Source organism: Callorhinus ursinus, unplaced genomic scaffold (genome assembly GCF_003265705.2).
Source record: "Callorhinus ursinus isolate GAN/ISIS: 27379988/994484 unplaced genomic scaffold, GSC_fseal_2.0 scaffold21, whole genome shotgun sequence".
Taxonomy (NCBI): Eukaryota; Metazoa; Chordata; class Mammalia; order Carnivora; family Otariidae; genus Callorhinus; species Callorhinus ursinus.
Window position 1 is genome coordinate 4,907,353 of NW_027397083.1, and position 12,914 is coordinate 4,920,266.

The 12,914-nt window shown below is 44.9% G+C and overlaps 1 protein-coding gene and 1 pseudogene across 11 annotated transcripts in view; one reads left to right on the forward strand and one right to left on the reverse strand.

Moving 5' to 3' along the window:
• AMBRA1 (autophagy and beclin 1 regulator 1) overlaps window positions 1-12,914 on the forward strand; it is a 171,334-nt gene that overhangs the window by 68,440 nt on the left and 89,980 nt on the right. For 8 of the 11 annotated variants that reach the window (XM_025879198.2, XM_025879196.2, XM_073904677.1 and 5 more), the window contains one exon: window positions 245-424. The exons of the other annotated variants lie outside the window; for them this stretch is intronic. In XM_025879198.2, coding sequence (XP_025734983.1) covers window positions 245-424 — 180 coding nt within the window. The remainder of the gene's footprint in view (window positions 1-244; window positions 425-12,914) is intronic. 11 annotated transcript variants of the gene reach the window in all.
• Window positions 3,346-4,483, reverse strand: LOC112829540 (solute carrier family 25 member 3 pseudogene; annotated as a pseudogene).

Consider the following 12,914-nt stretch of genomic DNA (forward strand, 5'->3'; position numbering starts at 1 on the left):
CCGTTGAGCAGATGATGACTGATTCAACAGCCTCTTTGCCTTCTCTCAGAACAGAAACACTGGTGGTAGTCTGATAAGCATATTGTGCAGTACAGATCTCCTGGTGAGTTAAATGCCCTTTATTTTTCATGTCTCCGGAGTTCGCCTCAGCAGGGAGATGCCATGGGAGAGCTGGATTTACTGTCTTTCACAGTATTCCCCACATTAGTGCTAGTTTGTGTTTGTCCATCTCTGTCTCTCTCAGATTATCTCCTGCTGCATACTACGCCCAGAGGATGATCCAGTATCTCTCACGGAGAGACAGTATTCGCCAGCGCTCCATGCGCTATCAGCAGAACCGTCTCCGTTCTTCCACCTCCTCCTCTTCCTCAGACAACCAGGGCCCATCAGTAGAGGGAACCGACTTGGAGTTTGAGGACTTTGAGTAAGTACCTCCTTAGCTTGTTTCTTCCCTGTCCTCCCAGCTGTGTGTGCTTCCCCGTTGACCGCTGTCTAAGCAGCAGGGGTTGACATTTTTGCTTCAACCCCCTAAGTTATTATTTATGAGTTATAGGATGGGGTGAGGGAAAGGGGGTTAAAAGGCACAGCCCCCCCCGCACCTCCCCACCTCTGGCAGTTGTGCTGCTGATTCACCGGAGCCTGTGGGGAGAGACAACCCACTGGCCCCAGGCCAGGCTGGAGAAGATGGTGCCGCTCGTAGGCAGCGCTTCTATTTCCCTTTCGCATGAACAGTGGCTGTGGAAGTGCTTCTCATGGCCTGTCTTCACAACATCAGGGAGACAGGATGGTGGGTATTTTTTCCTTAAGCAGAGTAGGTATAGAGACTAGAGATAATGAGAATGCCCAGATTTCCCTAAAGACAGTTCCTTTTAGTACCCTTGAATCACACGGATTCTTTGAGGTCCTACTCCATTGCTTAAACTTTCTCCCTCCCCCCACCTCTCCCATAAGGATCCTTTGAAAGTTGCCTGTCAAATTAATGTGGTGGCTTGAGAGGTGATTCCTTGCTCTTCTGGTGTTTTTGAGTGGTTGATTGGAGGGCGGGGGTGAGCTGGAGGAGCAGGGTCAGCCCCACGCACCGGATTAAACCCCTCCGTCTCACTGCTGTGTTTGAATTCTCTGACCTGCTGCTCCTGACCTTTCTAGCCATTTGTTGTGTTTCTTTCCATTTTCAAACTTCCCTGGCTTGTATCAAATTGGACATTTGGCTCTTGTTTTGATTTCCTATATTTTGATATTCTCAAACATGCAAAACAAGTGAGAGAGAGGTGTTTTAAGGCTTATTTTTTTTTCTCCTTTTATACTGGAATAGGACAGCCTGTCAGTCATTTTCCTTTTTTTCCCCTCTCCATTTTTTTTTTTTAAAGATTTTATTTATTTATTTGACAGAGGGAGACATAGCGAGAGCAGGAACACAAGCAGGGGGAGTGGGAGAGGGAGAAGCAGGCTTCCTGCTGAGCAGGGAGCCTGATGTGGGACTCGATCCCAGGACCCTGGAATCATGACCTGAGCCGAAGGCAGACGCTTAACGACTGAGCCACCCAGGCGCCCTCCCCTCTCCATCTTGACATAGCCTGGTCAGGTCTGGGATATTAAGAGTTCTTGCCTCCCCCTCGACTTTCCTCTTCTGTGAGCTGAATGGATGGTTCCCCAAGAGTCACCTTGCAATAGAGCTTTAAGGTGCGTTGGAGAAATCTCTCTGCCAAAGATGACTAAGAAGGTGGAAACAACCTTTATACCAATTTGCCTTCCAGTTATGGTTCTTAAACACACTAGCAATTGTGTACTTGGAAGCAGAAGGCAGACTGAATGGGCGGTTCATTTGTCTGGGGAAGATGTAAACGTGAAAGAAATGCAGGGATGCCCTGAAGGAGCTGCAGTGGCACGTGGAGCAGGGGTGCTGGTCCTCTCATCGGCTGCCCACTGGCTCCTAGCCCGAGTCATTCTCCCTTCAGTCCACTGTAGGGGAAGGTGGGTGCATATACTGGCCGGGAGGGGAAAGACAGTCTCCACTCCCTCAGTCAGGCACCCACCAGGAGTGAAATATGTTCCCCTACAGGTTATGATTATTTTTTCAGCACTGGGGTCTATTCGGGGAAGCAGTTTCAAGTACACGCCAAGACTGCGGGGACTTAGTACCACTGAAAAGCCTCAGTAATCCTGGGGAGCTCTGGGAGTCGGTGCAGATCGCATAGCCTCCCTCCGTGCACGTTGGGAAGGCTGTGTTACCTCTTTGCAGTGGTGAAACGTGGCGCTGATGCCTTTGAGCTGTATCTTGCCTCGTGACTTGTCCTTCACAATGGAGTTCTGGGTTAGTTTGAAATGTTCTGTTCTCATCTTACCTTCTCTTTCTTCTGCTACCACCTCCTCCCTCTACTCTTCCTTCCCCCTCGATTTTCCTGTGTCAGACTGCCTCCTCCTTGTGCTCCCCACAGCCCACCTGTGCTCTCACCTCCCCGCTGGCTTCAGCACGACCTGAATTTACATCACCTTCCTCACCTTTCCTGCGCTGACTTACCGTTGTTTCTCCCTAGGGGTCTTCCGTTGCTCCCTGATTAGTAACGATGGGCTGATTTCTCTCATGCCCCTCTGAAAGTCCTTCACCCGGTGTTTGCCTTTCTTTTGGGGCTGATGCAGACTGTAATCTTGTTTTTAATAACAGCTGTGGATTAGTCACTTCAGTATTAGTAGTCCAGGTCTCCTAGTGAAGGAAGTTGCCAGCTGGCTGATGCTGAGTTACTGTCTGTTCATTCTTTCTGCCTCTTCCCTGCCCTCCTCCTTCCTGTTGTAAACTGAGTGCTGCTTGGGGTTGCTTCTCTTCTCTTAATTTCTAGGTGCTGGGAGGTGGGAGTGAGTGAGAAATGAGGGAATGTACCGACCCATTTTAATTTCTCTGCCCCAATCCTTGTCCTTAGCTTTGATAACTAGAAGGAAGGTTAGAAGCTTGTACAATCATAATTTATAGTTCTTTCAGGTACAGAGAAGCAGGTAAGTTAGACACGGCCTGGAATCCTCCTAACACTTAGGGTGCCATTAAGAGAGACTGTTCTACTGGTTTCCTCGCCTTCATAGTACACCATACTCCTGCCTTTGCCGTCCCACTTCGACATCTTCAGCTCTCTTCCCATTTGCTAAGCCAGGGATCATTTTCCCATCCTCTATCTTGTCCCATCTAGGTGTATAGAGTCGCCACATCCCATCTTTTTTGGTTCTTTTCCCTCATGTATTGAATGAAAGATATCAGCTATAGTAATATTTTTCATATGTATACTAATTTATAACATACAAAACATTTGTAATATAAATATATTAATATACTTTGTATATATATTTAAAATCTTTTTTTTTCATGAATAGTTGGGTTTATTTCAACAGTGGGTTTGAAACCCTCGCCTTAGGCAAGAGACTACAGTAATTATACCAGGAATAGATAATTTCCTACACTGTCAAATATATAAAAGTTCCTCTTGCACTTTCCTCAACACTGATCAACAAGCAGATTCAGTCCACATTTGCTTTGATCATTCTACTGAGTTAACCCAAGCTTTTTCTTCAGAGACTCTGGCATTTCAGGTGGAGGAGGGCGAGGGATCCTGAAGTAGACGGAATCAGCAGGGTGAGAATTGCACAGAAGACTCCAGCTATGTAACCTGCCACAAATGTTACAACCACTTGTTCTGCCTTTGAACATTCACTTCGGGGCTTAGGAACCACAAACTTGTACAATGCTTCAACAGTACGTTCAAAGCAGGCAAATTTCATCATGGTGTAGGGTATCTGTCTCATCCAGAGAGGGGCAACTCCCTTGTAGAATGTTTTTAAGCCTTTTTCCTTATACATTTTGGGAGCTGCATCCCTCAAAGTGTTGGCATAACCTGGTTGGGTTTGAATTCGAACCTTAGCAGCTTCCTTAGGAGCCAGGGCAATGTCAGCAAAGAATTCAGCACTGGCAGAAGCAGCCAAATACAGTGATGTGCGCCAGAGATCGGCATTTCTCCTCCCCAAGCATGTTGCTATACAAGACTTTGAAAACTTCATAAAAGCCAAACTTGCAGAGCCCCTGCATAGAGTAGCCAGTGAAAGTCGGAGCCCATCCTTTAGCCAAACCACGAACACCATTCTCTTTAAGTGTAACTGAGAATCCATTAAATATGCCCTTGTACTTCTGGGGGTCCACCTGCATACGGAATTTCACTAAATCCAGAGGAACGACAGCAGTGTGTGTCAGACCACAACGTAAGACCCCACCAAAGCCACACAGTGCATAAAACTTCACAGAGCCATATTCACAACTATACTCTTCCACAGAGGCTGCTGCCAGATTGCGGGAATGGTGGGGCGGGCCCGGGGGCCCCGCGGGGCTGCTGCAGGGCCGGTGAGGCCATCGTGTACCAGCCGCAGGTGGGGCGCATTGAATGGGTTCGCCAGATACGCCACAGACGAGAACATCTTTTTCCTAAGATGGTGAACACACAACCACTCACTCGAAAAGGCTATGGCTCGGGGTGCCTGGGTGGCTCAGTTGGTTAAGCGATTGCCTTCGGCTCGGGTCATGATCCTGGAGTCCCAGGATCGAGTCCCATATCGGGCTCCCTGCTCAGTGGGGAGTCTGCTTCTCCCTCTGACCCTCTTCCCTCTTGTGCTCTGTCTCTCATTCTCTCTCTCTCAAATAAATAAATAAAATCTTTAAAAAAAAAAAAAAAGAAAAGGCTATGGCTCTAAAATCTTTTTTAATCCTTATAATACCCTAATGAGGTATTTACTCCATTGTAGTATTTTTTTTTTAATGAGGATACAGAGACTACCAAAATCAGACATGTCTGAGATTCGAGAACAGGAGCAAACATACTTAGTGTCTGGTTTTTATTGTCCTGCAAATTGATTTAAAGATTTTTATTTATTTATTTGACAGAGCGAGAGAGCACAAGCAGGGGGAGCAGTAGAGGAGAGGGAGAAGCAGGCTCCCTGGAGCCAAATGCGGGGCTTGATCCCAGGACCCTGGGATCATGACCTGAGCCGAAGGCAAATGACTGAGCCACCCAGGCGCCCCTGTTCTACAGATTTATTTATTTATTTTTAAAGATTTTATTTATTTATTCATGAGAGACAGAGAGAGAGAGGCAGAGGGAGAAGCAGGCTCCCACGGAGCAGGGAGCCCGATGCGGGACCCGATCCCAGGAGTCTGGGATCATGACCTGAGCCGAAGGCAGACGCTTAACCATCTGAGCCACCCAGGTGCCCTGTTCTACAGATTTAAAAACCTTTAAAAATGGAGGGGCCTGGGTGGCTCAGTTGGTTAAGCATCTGACTCTTGATTTTGGTTCAGGTCATGATCTCAGGGTCATGAGATCAAGCCCCACATCAGGCTCTGCACTCAGCGGGGAGTCTGCTTGAGACTCTCTCTCCCTCTGCCCCTCCCCTGCATGCCCTCTCACTCTCAAATAAATACTTTAAAAATATATTAATAAAATAAAAACCTTATAAATGATATACAACTACATTTGAGCTCTTGCGCTCCCTGAATTTGCTGTGGAAGAAGACTATCTAGATTTATCTCTAGGGAGGATAGCTTTGAAGTTTGGTCAGCATCGGGTTAAATTTTCTGTTGTGTTCTGGATTAATGACCATCTACCCAGGCAGGCATCTTCTCCTGCCATTCATCTCTGTCTGTGGCCAGGATTGAGACTGCAGGGTCCCTGTGTTTATCAAAATGCGCAAATAGGACATCCAGAAACCTGCTGTCAGAAGGTCTGTCCTGAAGTCTTCAGCATCTGTCTTTGCATAAAGATGTTCACAAGCAGGGTAAAGGTGTGGCTGCCCCTGACATTGCTGTCTGCCTGCTTTTGAGCCCAGACCACCTGCTAGAATGTAGAAAGCAAATAAGCATAAGGAAAAATGCCATTTTGATTTTCACCATCCCTTTGGAAAGAGAGGGAGGCTTTTCTGAAGCACTGCAGTTAAGTGCCGTGTCCTAGTCATTGCTGAGGCCTGCACAAGAGGTGCCATGTGTTTGTTGTTCCTGTTATCCTCACCCCCTTCCTCATGTTATCTCTTCTTCTAAATGTAATTATAATCCCAGAATCATCCCATTTATTCCTGCCCTTCTTGTGTCTTTTTGTAACTGCTTTGCCTTCCAAGGCAAAGAATCCCCTGAGCCGATGACAGAATTAGAGAAGCTTCAGATTGGATCAGTCACAAATACCTCCACCAGCATACCAGCCAGAGGGGAATTATATTCACTTCTTAAAATTGTTGCTAGCACAGAAAAGAGCAAGTTCTTAATTTACCATTGTGACACTGGGCTGACTTTGGAAAAACATCTCAGTGGGAATTCTAGTCCTTCAGCCTTAAGATGAAGTCACTTTAGGTCTATTACATTTGTTTTCTTCATTTTTCTAATTTATCTGGTTGTATTTGATTTTTTACCCAGAAGTGCATATTGTGACCAAACAGGCAAAAATGTTTCACTGTATGACAGTCATTTCTAGGTGCCAGAGATGGGTTCTGGTTCCTTAGCTTGGCATGAAGTGTTGTGGCAGGACCACATACACATAGACAGCCTCATGCAGAAAGAGTTCCTCCTTTTATAGTCCCCGTTCTAGACACCTTCTGGCAAGGAAGTTGTTAAAAGGTCTTTTGGTCTGTGATGTAGCTGAGGATTCTGAAGGCTGTCACTCTGCTCTGCCATCTGACTGGGCTGGCTTAAGAGAAGTTGCTTGCCTTGAGTTCAGAATTTAATATTCTTCACCTGCTCTTTTCCTATAACTGAAATTTAGTTGAGCCATGGCAAAGAAAATACGTGAAAACCAAACAGTACTACCGTTATCATCTGTGTATAGGTGAAATCCTGGCAGCTTTGTGAGACTCCTATATTTGCTTCAAGTTCTTGTGGCTAGGAATTCTGGTAGAGTGAAGCTACGTGTCCTTGGTACTACTTGCTCCTGCTCTCTCTTCTGTGCCCAGAATTTCCAGGACTCCTGTGGGAGTCAGTGACTACTAATAACAGATACATAACTGTAGCCAAGAAAGGGAAGGGTAAATCTTTAGAGAGTGTTCTTGTCTACTTCATTTTGAAGAGGAGTTGCCTTTGTTCCTTCCTTTGACTTACAAACCATAGACTCTTTGATATTAGAAATACAAGAGAAATTCTAAGGAAACACACTTTAAAGTTATTCTCTTTATAGACTGGAACCTGCTACAACAGTCGGGAATCAGGCTAGAAGACTAGAAGTAGTTCCTAAAGTGGGATGAGATAAGAAACTGTTCTCTTCCTTTTTATTAGAGAGTTTTAAATCTCACTTACTTGATTTTCATAGTGGTTGATTGTTTTTTTATAAGGTGGGTTTATAAAAGAGAAAGTTATATGTCTTAAAATAGGACTGTCACTTCTAGATATACTTGGGAGAAAGACAAATGCACAGTCATAGAAACATGAAATAGCATGGAGTATTTCAGAAATTCCCTTGTTGATAAATTTGGCTAGACTGTAAAGTCCAAGATATGTGGCAGGTGAGCCCCGAGAGTTAGAGTGACACCAGATCTTTGGCGAGTCTTGTGTACCTTGCAAAGGAGGTGAACTTTTATCTTGTAGGTCAAGGGAGTCATTGAAGAGTTTTAGGCTATGAAATAACCTGAGCAGATTTTTACATAATAACTTACAAGACAGACTGTAATAAGGTAGCATTAAAATACAGAGCAGCATTCTCTGAAGGGAAGAGAGTATTTGGGGAGATGTGAGGAGTCTTCCTGGGTTTCAGCTGGGTGGATAGACTGGATGAATTGATGTGGAGGATGAGCGTGGGGAAGGAAATTCTAGGAGATTCTAAGGGAATAGCTTAAGCAAAAGTTCAGAGATTGAAGATTTACAGGGTTTGTTTGGGGGAGCCTGAATAAATCTGTGGCTAGAGCTACAGAGTGTTTGTAATGTGAAAGAGAAGATCCAAAAGGCCTGAACCGAGGGCCTGGAATGCCCGGCTGAGAAGTTTGGACTTTATTCTTATCTGGGGGCAGCCATTACTGAAGAAGTATTTGAGGTAGCTACCTCTGACAGCATTCGTTAGGGTGACCTAAAGTGGCAAGTATGTGGTGGGATGCAGGAAAACCAGTTAGGAAGCAGTGGGCAAAATATAGGAGAGGACACTCGGACTGGACGTTACGTGTTGGGTGTAAGAGGTGTGTTTTCTAAGAGTGGGGCCAGTTTGTGAACATTCCTGGGAAATGAGCTTTGAGAGCTCGGCTGTCTCACTTCCTGCTTCTCCAAATGAAATGTTGCCTGAGTCCTTTGTGACTCCTACTTGAGCCAGTTTTGAACTAAGTTGGTAAAACAGCAAGTGACTCCTAGAGCAGCTGTGGTGGGAACTGGGATCACTTGTCAGTGCCCGCTGCCCCCATAGCCTGACAACTCTTGTCTAGAGAATTGCCCTGGGTTCTGGTTTAGGCTGAGCCAAATTTGTCATTTGATTTTGGGCAAGTCCCTTTCCCACCCTAGGCCTCAGTGTCTGATCTGTAAAATCAGAGGGGATAATCTCTGAAGTTTAACCCTGAAGCGCTCAGATCTTTGTGGGAGCTGACTACCTTAGATGAACTTCCCTTGTGTTCAGCAGAGGCAGAATAATGAAAAATCTCAGAGAAGTGAGGAGACTTCCTGAGGATTAGGGACAGGATATCTGGCACCTGGAGAGCCCCAACATGTCTCTAAAATATATGCCTACCTGAATTCTAGCTCTTTCCTGAGGATTTTGAGCCTATTGCTTAGAAATATAGACTATTGCTTGGCAACTTCAGAATTAGCATTCTTTCTGAGCAAGTAAAATATATATGAATATTTATTATAAGGAATGCTAGAAGAGAAAGAAGAGGGAATATGTATGGATTGTACTTGGGCATAGCATGGGAAAACACAGAAGGAAAGAGTTAAACAGCCAGGCGGGGAGGAGGGGGGAAAGGAGGACATAACCACTTAGAGATCTAGATTTGTATTCTTAAAATAAAATGTACAATAGGAGTATGGAATGTATGCAAGTGAAATTAAAGGTAGAATAAGGGAGGAGAGGAATTTGTAAACGGTAATTATCTTTTTCCTTAGGGAAAAGTTAGGGCTCTGCAGTTCCAAGAGACATGTGCTCTTAGGTATCCCTTATGAATGACACCCACGGGCCCTGTGCCTTCCTCCCAGAATCTAAGCCTTTACATGTGTGCACAGTCCTTTGGCAGTAGAGACAGGGCCCTCGGTTTCTTACTAAGAGCACCTGGGTAAGGAAAGGACTTGTGCCATCCAGGGACAGGAATACCAGCTAGGCCTTCTATTGTCTGGAGATTGAGTAAAAACAGAAGAGCATAGGAAAACACTTATTTTTTTAATAGTCTAATTCTCAGCGAAGTCAACTGTATTGTCAAGAGGACAATGGCCTTTTGAGCTTTTTGCTGCAAGAGCTTCATTTATAAAGGCCCAAGTCAGAGCCATTTGTCATGAGGAGTAATGACAACCTGACTGTCTGGTCAGGACTCAGACAGCAGTCTGTAGGTGTGTTTTTCATTCCTTTAAATTACAGCCTCTCTCTGAGGCAATTAATCCTAGGCGTTTAACAAGAGTTGCTGCTGTGTGTCTCTCCCTTGTTCCAGAGATGCATTTTCTTGTATTTGGCATTTGTCTCAGATGCCTATTGTTTAAGGGTGTTTTTCTCCTTATAAAATCTTTTACAAGAAAATCTTATTTTCTTCCCCCTCTCCTTCCCAAATATCCCTCTGAGAGTTAATCAGAGATGCACAGAATTCAACAGCTGGGAAAGCCATTAATAACTCCACCAGCTTCTGTCCTGCTGGCTTAACGGCAGCTTCTGGCTGATGAAATTGATGAGGATTTCTCTGGTGTTTCCCTGAAAAGCAGTTTGGTGACAAAGAGTCCTCCTGTGAAGGAGGAGCAGTACCAGCATATTTGCATATTCTGCTCCTTACTGGCTGGGTTTGTTTGCTTTATTTTCCTCAAGTCCCCTTGGGAGAGGGCACAGGCTGTGTTCCATTCAGCCCCGGTACAGAGCACCTTCGCCATTCCTAAGGTGAATGGCCTGTCTGGGTCTGCCTTTCCCCCTGCTCACCTGGCAGACAGCCTCTGGGCCACGCACGTTCAGTCTCTGCCTCACTCACTTGGCCTCCTTCAGCCTGTGCAGCCTCGCCTCACGTTGATCTTACAGACAGCACTGAAGTGAGTGGCAGAGTCTGTGTGGCTTTCTAAATCAGCATTATTTTAAGTACTTTCAAGTCCTTAGCCCTTTTCTTGGAACTCTTAGCACTCTCCCTTTCCCCTTCTATTTTCCATCCCCGCTGCAGATATCCTATGCACTGAAATTGGTTTCCTCGGCCACACTGCTTACTTCGGAATCCTCCCTTCTTTCTATACTACAGAATCTAGGGTCATGAGTTGTTCTTTTCATCTCTAGTTTCCTTGGAGCTGTGCCTTTAGTTAGGGATTTTTGTGGTCGGTACTAATTCCCAGAGCCTTTATCCCTCTCTTTGCCTCACTTGTCCTGCGGTCAAACATTCTGGCCTCTGCCACCTTTCCCATTCCTGTTTTCAGGGTTTTTCCTGGAACAGTGTTGGAGCTGTTTTCTCCTAGATGTTCTTTGTTGTTCTCCTCTCACTGTGTGTTCATCGCATTCCACAGTTTTCTAATCGTTCTGAGGCCCATGCTCTCATTCCTGTCCTTCTATGCTAGAGTCCTCAATGCTTTTAATTTGAAGTCTTCTCTGTATTTTATTGAGATGCCATTTAGCTCCTCCTTCTCCATCATTTGTCAAGATGTTAAGCTGAGGACCAGCAGATACATCTCCACTCATTGTATAACATCTCTCATGTTGCCGAATGTGACCATCAGTCTGAGACTTTGTGTCTGAGCCAGCTGATCTCATTTGTATTTTCCTATATGTCCCCCAGTAATCTGTGAATACTATAAAGCCATTATCTTTGGCCATGTTTTTTGTCCCAACCCCCTTTTTCAAATGGAAGGAGAAACTGAGTCGGAAAGGAGTTAGATTGGGGGCGCCTGGATGGCTCAGTCGGTTAAGTGTATGACTCTTGATTTAGGCTCAGGTCATGATCTCAGGGTCATGAGATCACGCCCCGAGTTGGGATCTGTGCTGAGCGTAGAGCCTGTTAAAGGTTCTCTCTCTTTCTCTCCCCCACCCCACCCCTGCTTGTGCACTCTCTCTCTAAAAAGAGAAAGAAAGAAAGAAAGTTGTTTGTCGGTTTTAATAACAACGAAAAGAGGCTTGTGAATTATGTCGAAGGAGCCCAGATTTCCCCCCAGCCCTGACGTATTTGTCCAATTTTCTAAATTGTCTTCCCTGTGTCCTTTCACCAAGGCTTGTGCCGTCTTTGAGCACTGGCAACTGCTGATCAGAATGATCTAGTGCACTGGCTTCTCCTTCCCTGCTCTTCAGCCCTGCTGACGCCAGATAGAGACCTGTTTGTTGTGCAGGGGGAGAGGGATCTTTGGACCTTGCAGAAGCCAGTTGTCAGCTCCACAGTGTGATTGATTCTGGGAAGGCAGCTCTCTCTCAGAGCTATGGAGGAAGCGCTTGCATTTATCCCATGGTGCTCCTTTCTCTGGCTTAGTTTCTAACCTTTTGAGGCTTAGGACCCTTTTTAACTTCAAAATATTTTCTAACTTTTCTCATGATAATTAACTGTACTTTTAGTGCCCATTGATAAGTAAAATATGCTGTTATGAACAGCTGTCCAATTCATTTGTACTTTTTTTTTTTAAAGATCTATTTATTTGAGGTGGGGGAGGGAGAACATGAGCGAGCCTGGGGAGGGGCGGGGGCAGAGAGAGAGAATCCGAGAATCTCAAGCAGACTCCCCACTGAGCTGGGAGCCTGACTCCGGGCTTGATTTCGCGACTTTGCGATTATGACCTGAGCCGAAATCAAGAGGCGGACGCTCAACCGACTGAGCCACACAGGTGCCCTTCATTTGTACTTTAAAGTGAGTTGGTACTTTGATCAAAATTTGAAGCTACATATATTTGAAAAATAGTAATATATTAGCTTAATTTGAGAACTATCTCATTTGTTTAAGAGACTCATTTTTTTCTGTATGCATGTGGCTACCAAGATCTTATAACAATTTGTGGGCTCCCCAGAGCTGCAGTCTACTCGTTAGGAACTTCTGATTTCATTGTTCTTTTTAATAACCTTTTTACTTTCCATATAGTCTCTTCTTTTCTCTTTCTCTCTTTCTGTCTCTCTCCCCTTTCCTCTCCCTTCATCTGTAGAGTTTCAAGTCAAGGGGATATGATATGTTAAGGAAAACAATAGTATGCCTTCTCTTTGGGGAAAATAAAGAGCAAGTACTGACTTTTAATGGATCAGCTTCCAATATCTCTCATATTGATTTCTCTGTTAATGCTCAGCATCCAGTCCCACCAAGATATAAAAACCTTCCTAGGCTTTCATTTCTGGCTTGTAAAGCTCCCAGAGGTCCATTTGAAAGCTAAAGTATTGTCTTAACTTTAGTTCCAGGGCCAGTTTGAAGATGATCTCATTAAGTTGAAGATAATCCAAAGGGAGAATTCAGAAAAAATACCAAATCAAGCGTTCAGAGGTTCATTTATTTTGTGAAGTTGGTTAAGCAGCTAATTAACTGCACTGTCCAGCCGGTGCCCTTTGGCTTATTGTTCCTTTGATGCATTAGAAACTAAGCCACGTGAAGTCCCTGTCTTGTAGGAGGCAGTGGAGTGTAGTGGAAAGAGCAAGGGCTTCAGAATCAGATATGCTTTGAATCCTGCCTCAGCCACTTACTAGTTGTGTGACCTTGGGCATTTGCCTTTCTGGTCCTTAGTTTCCATATCTGTAAAACAAAGCTAATAATACCTCTTGGGGTAGTTAGAAGGATTAAATAGGGTAACATGTTAGTAA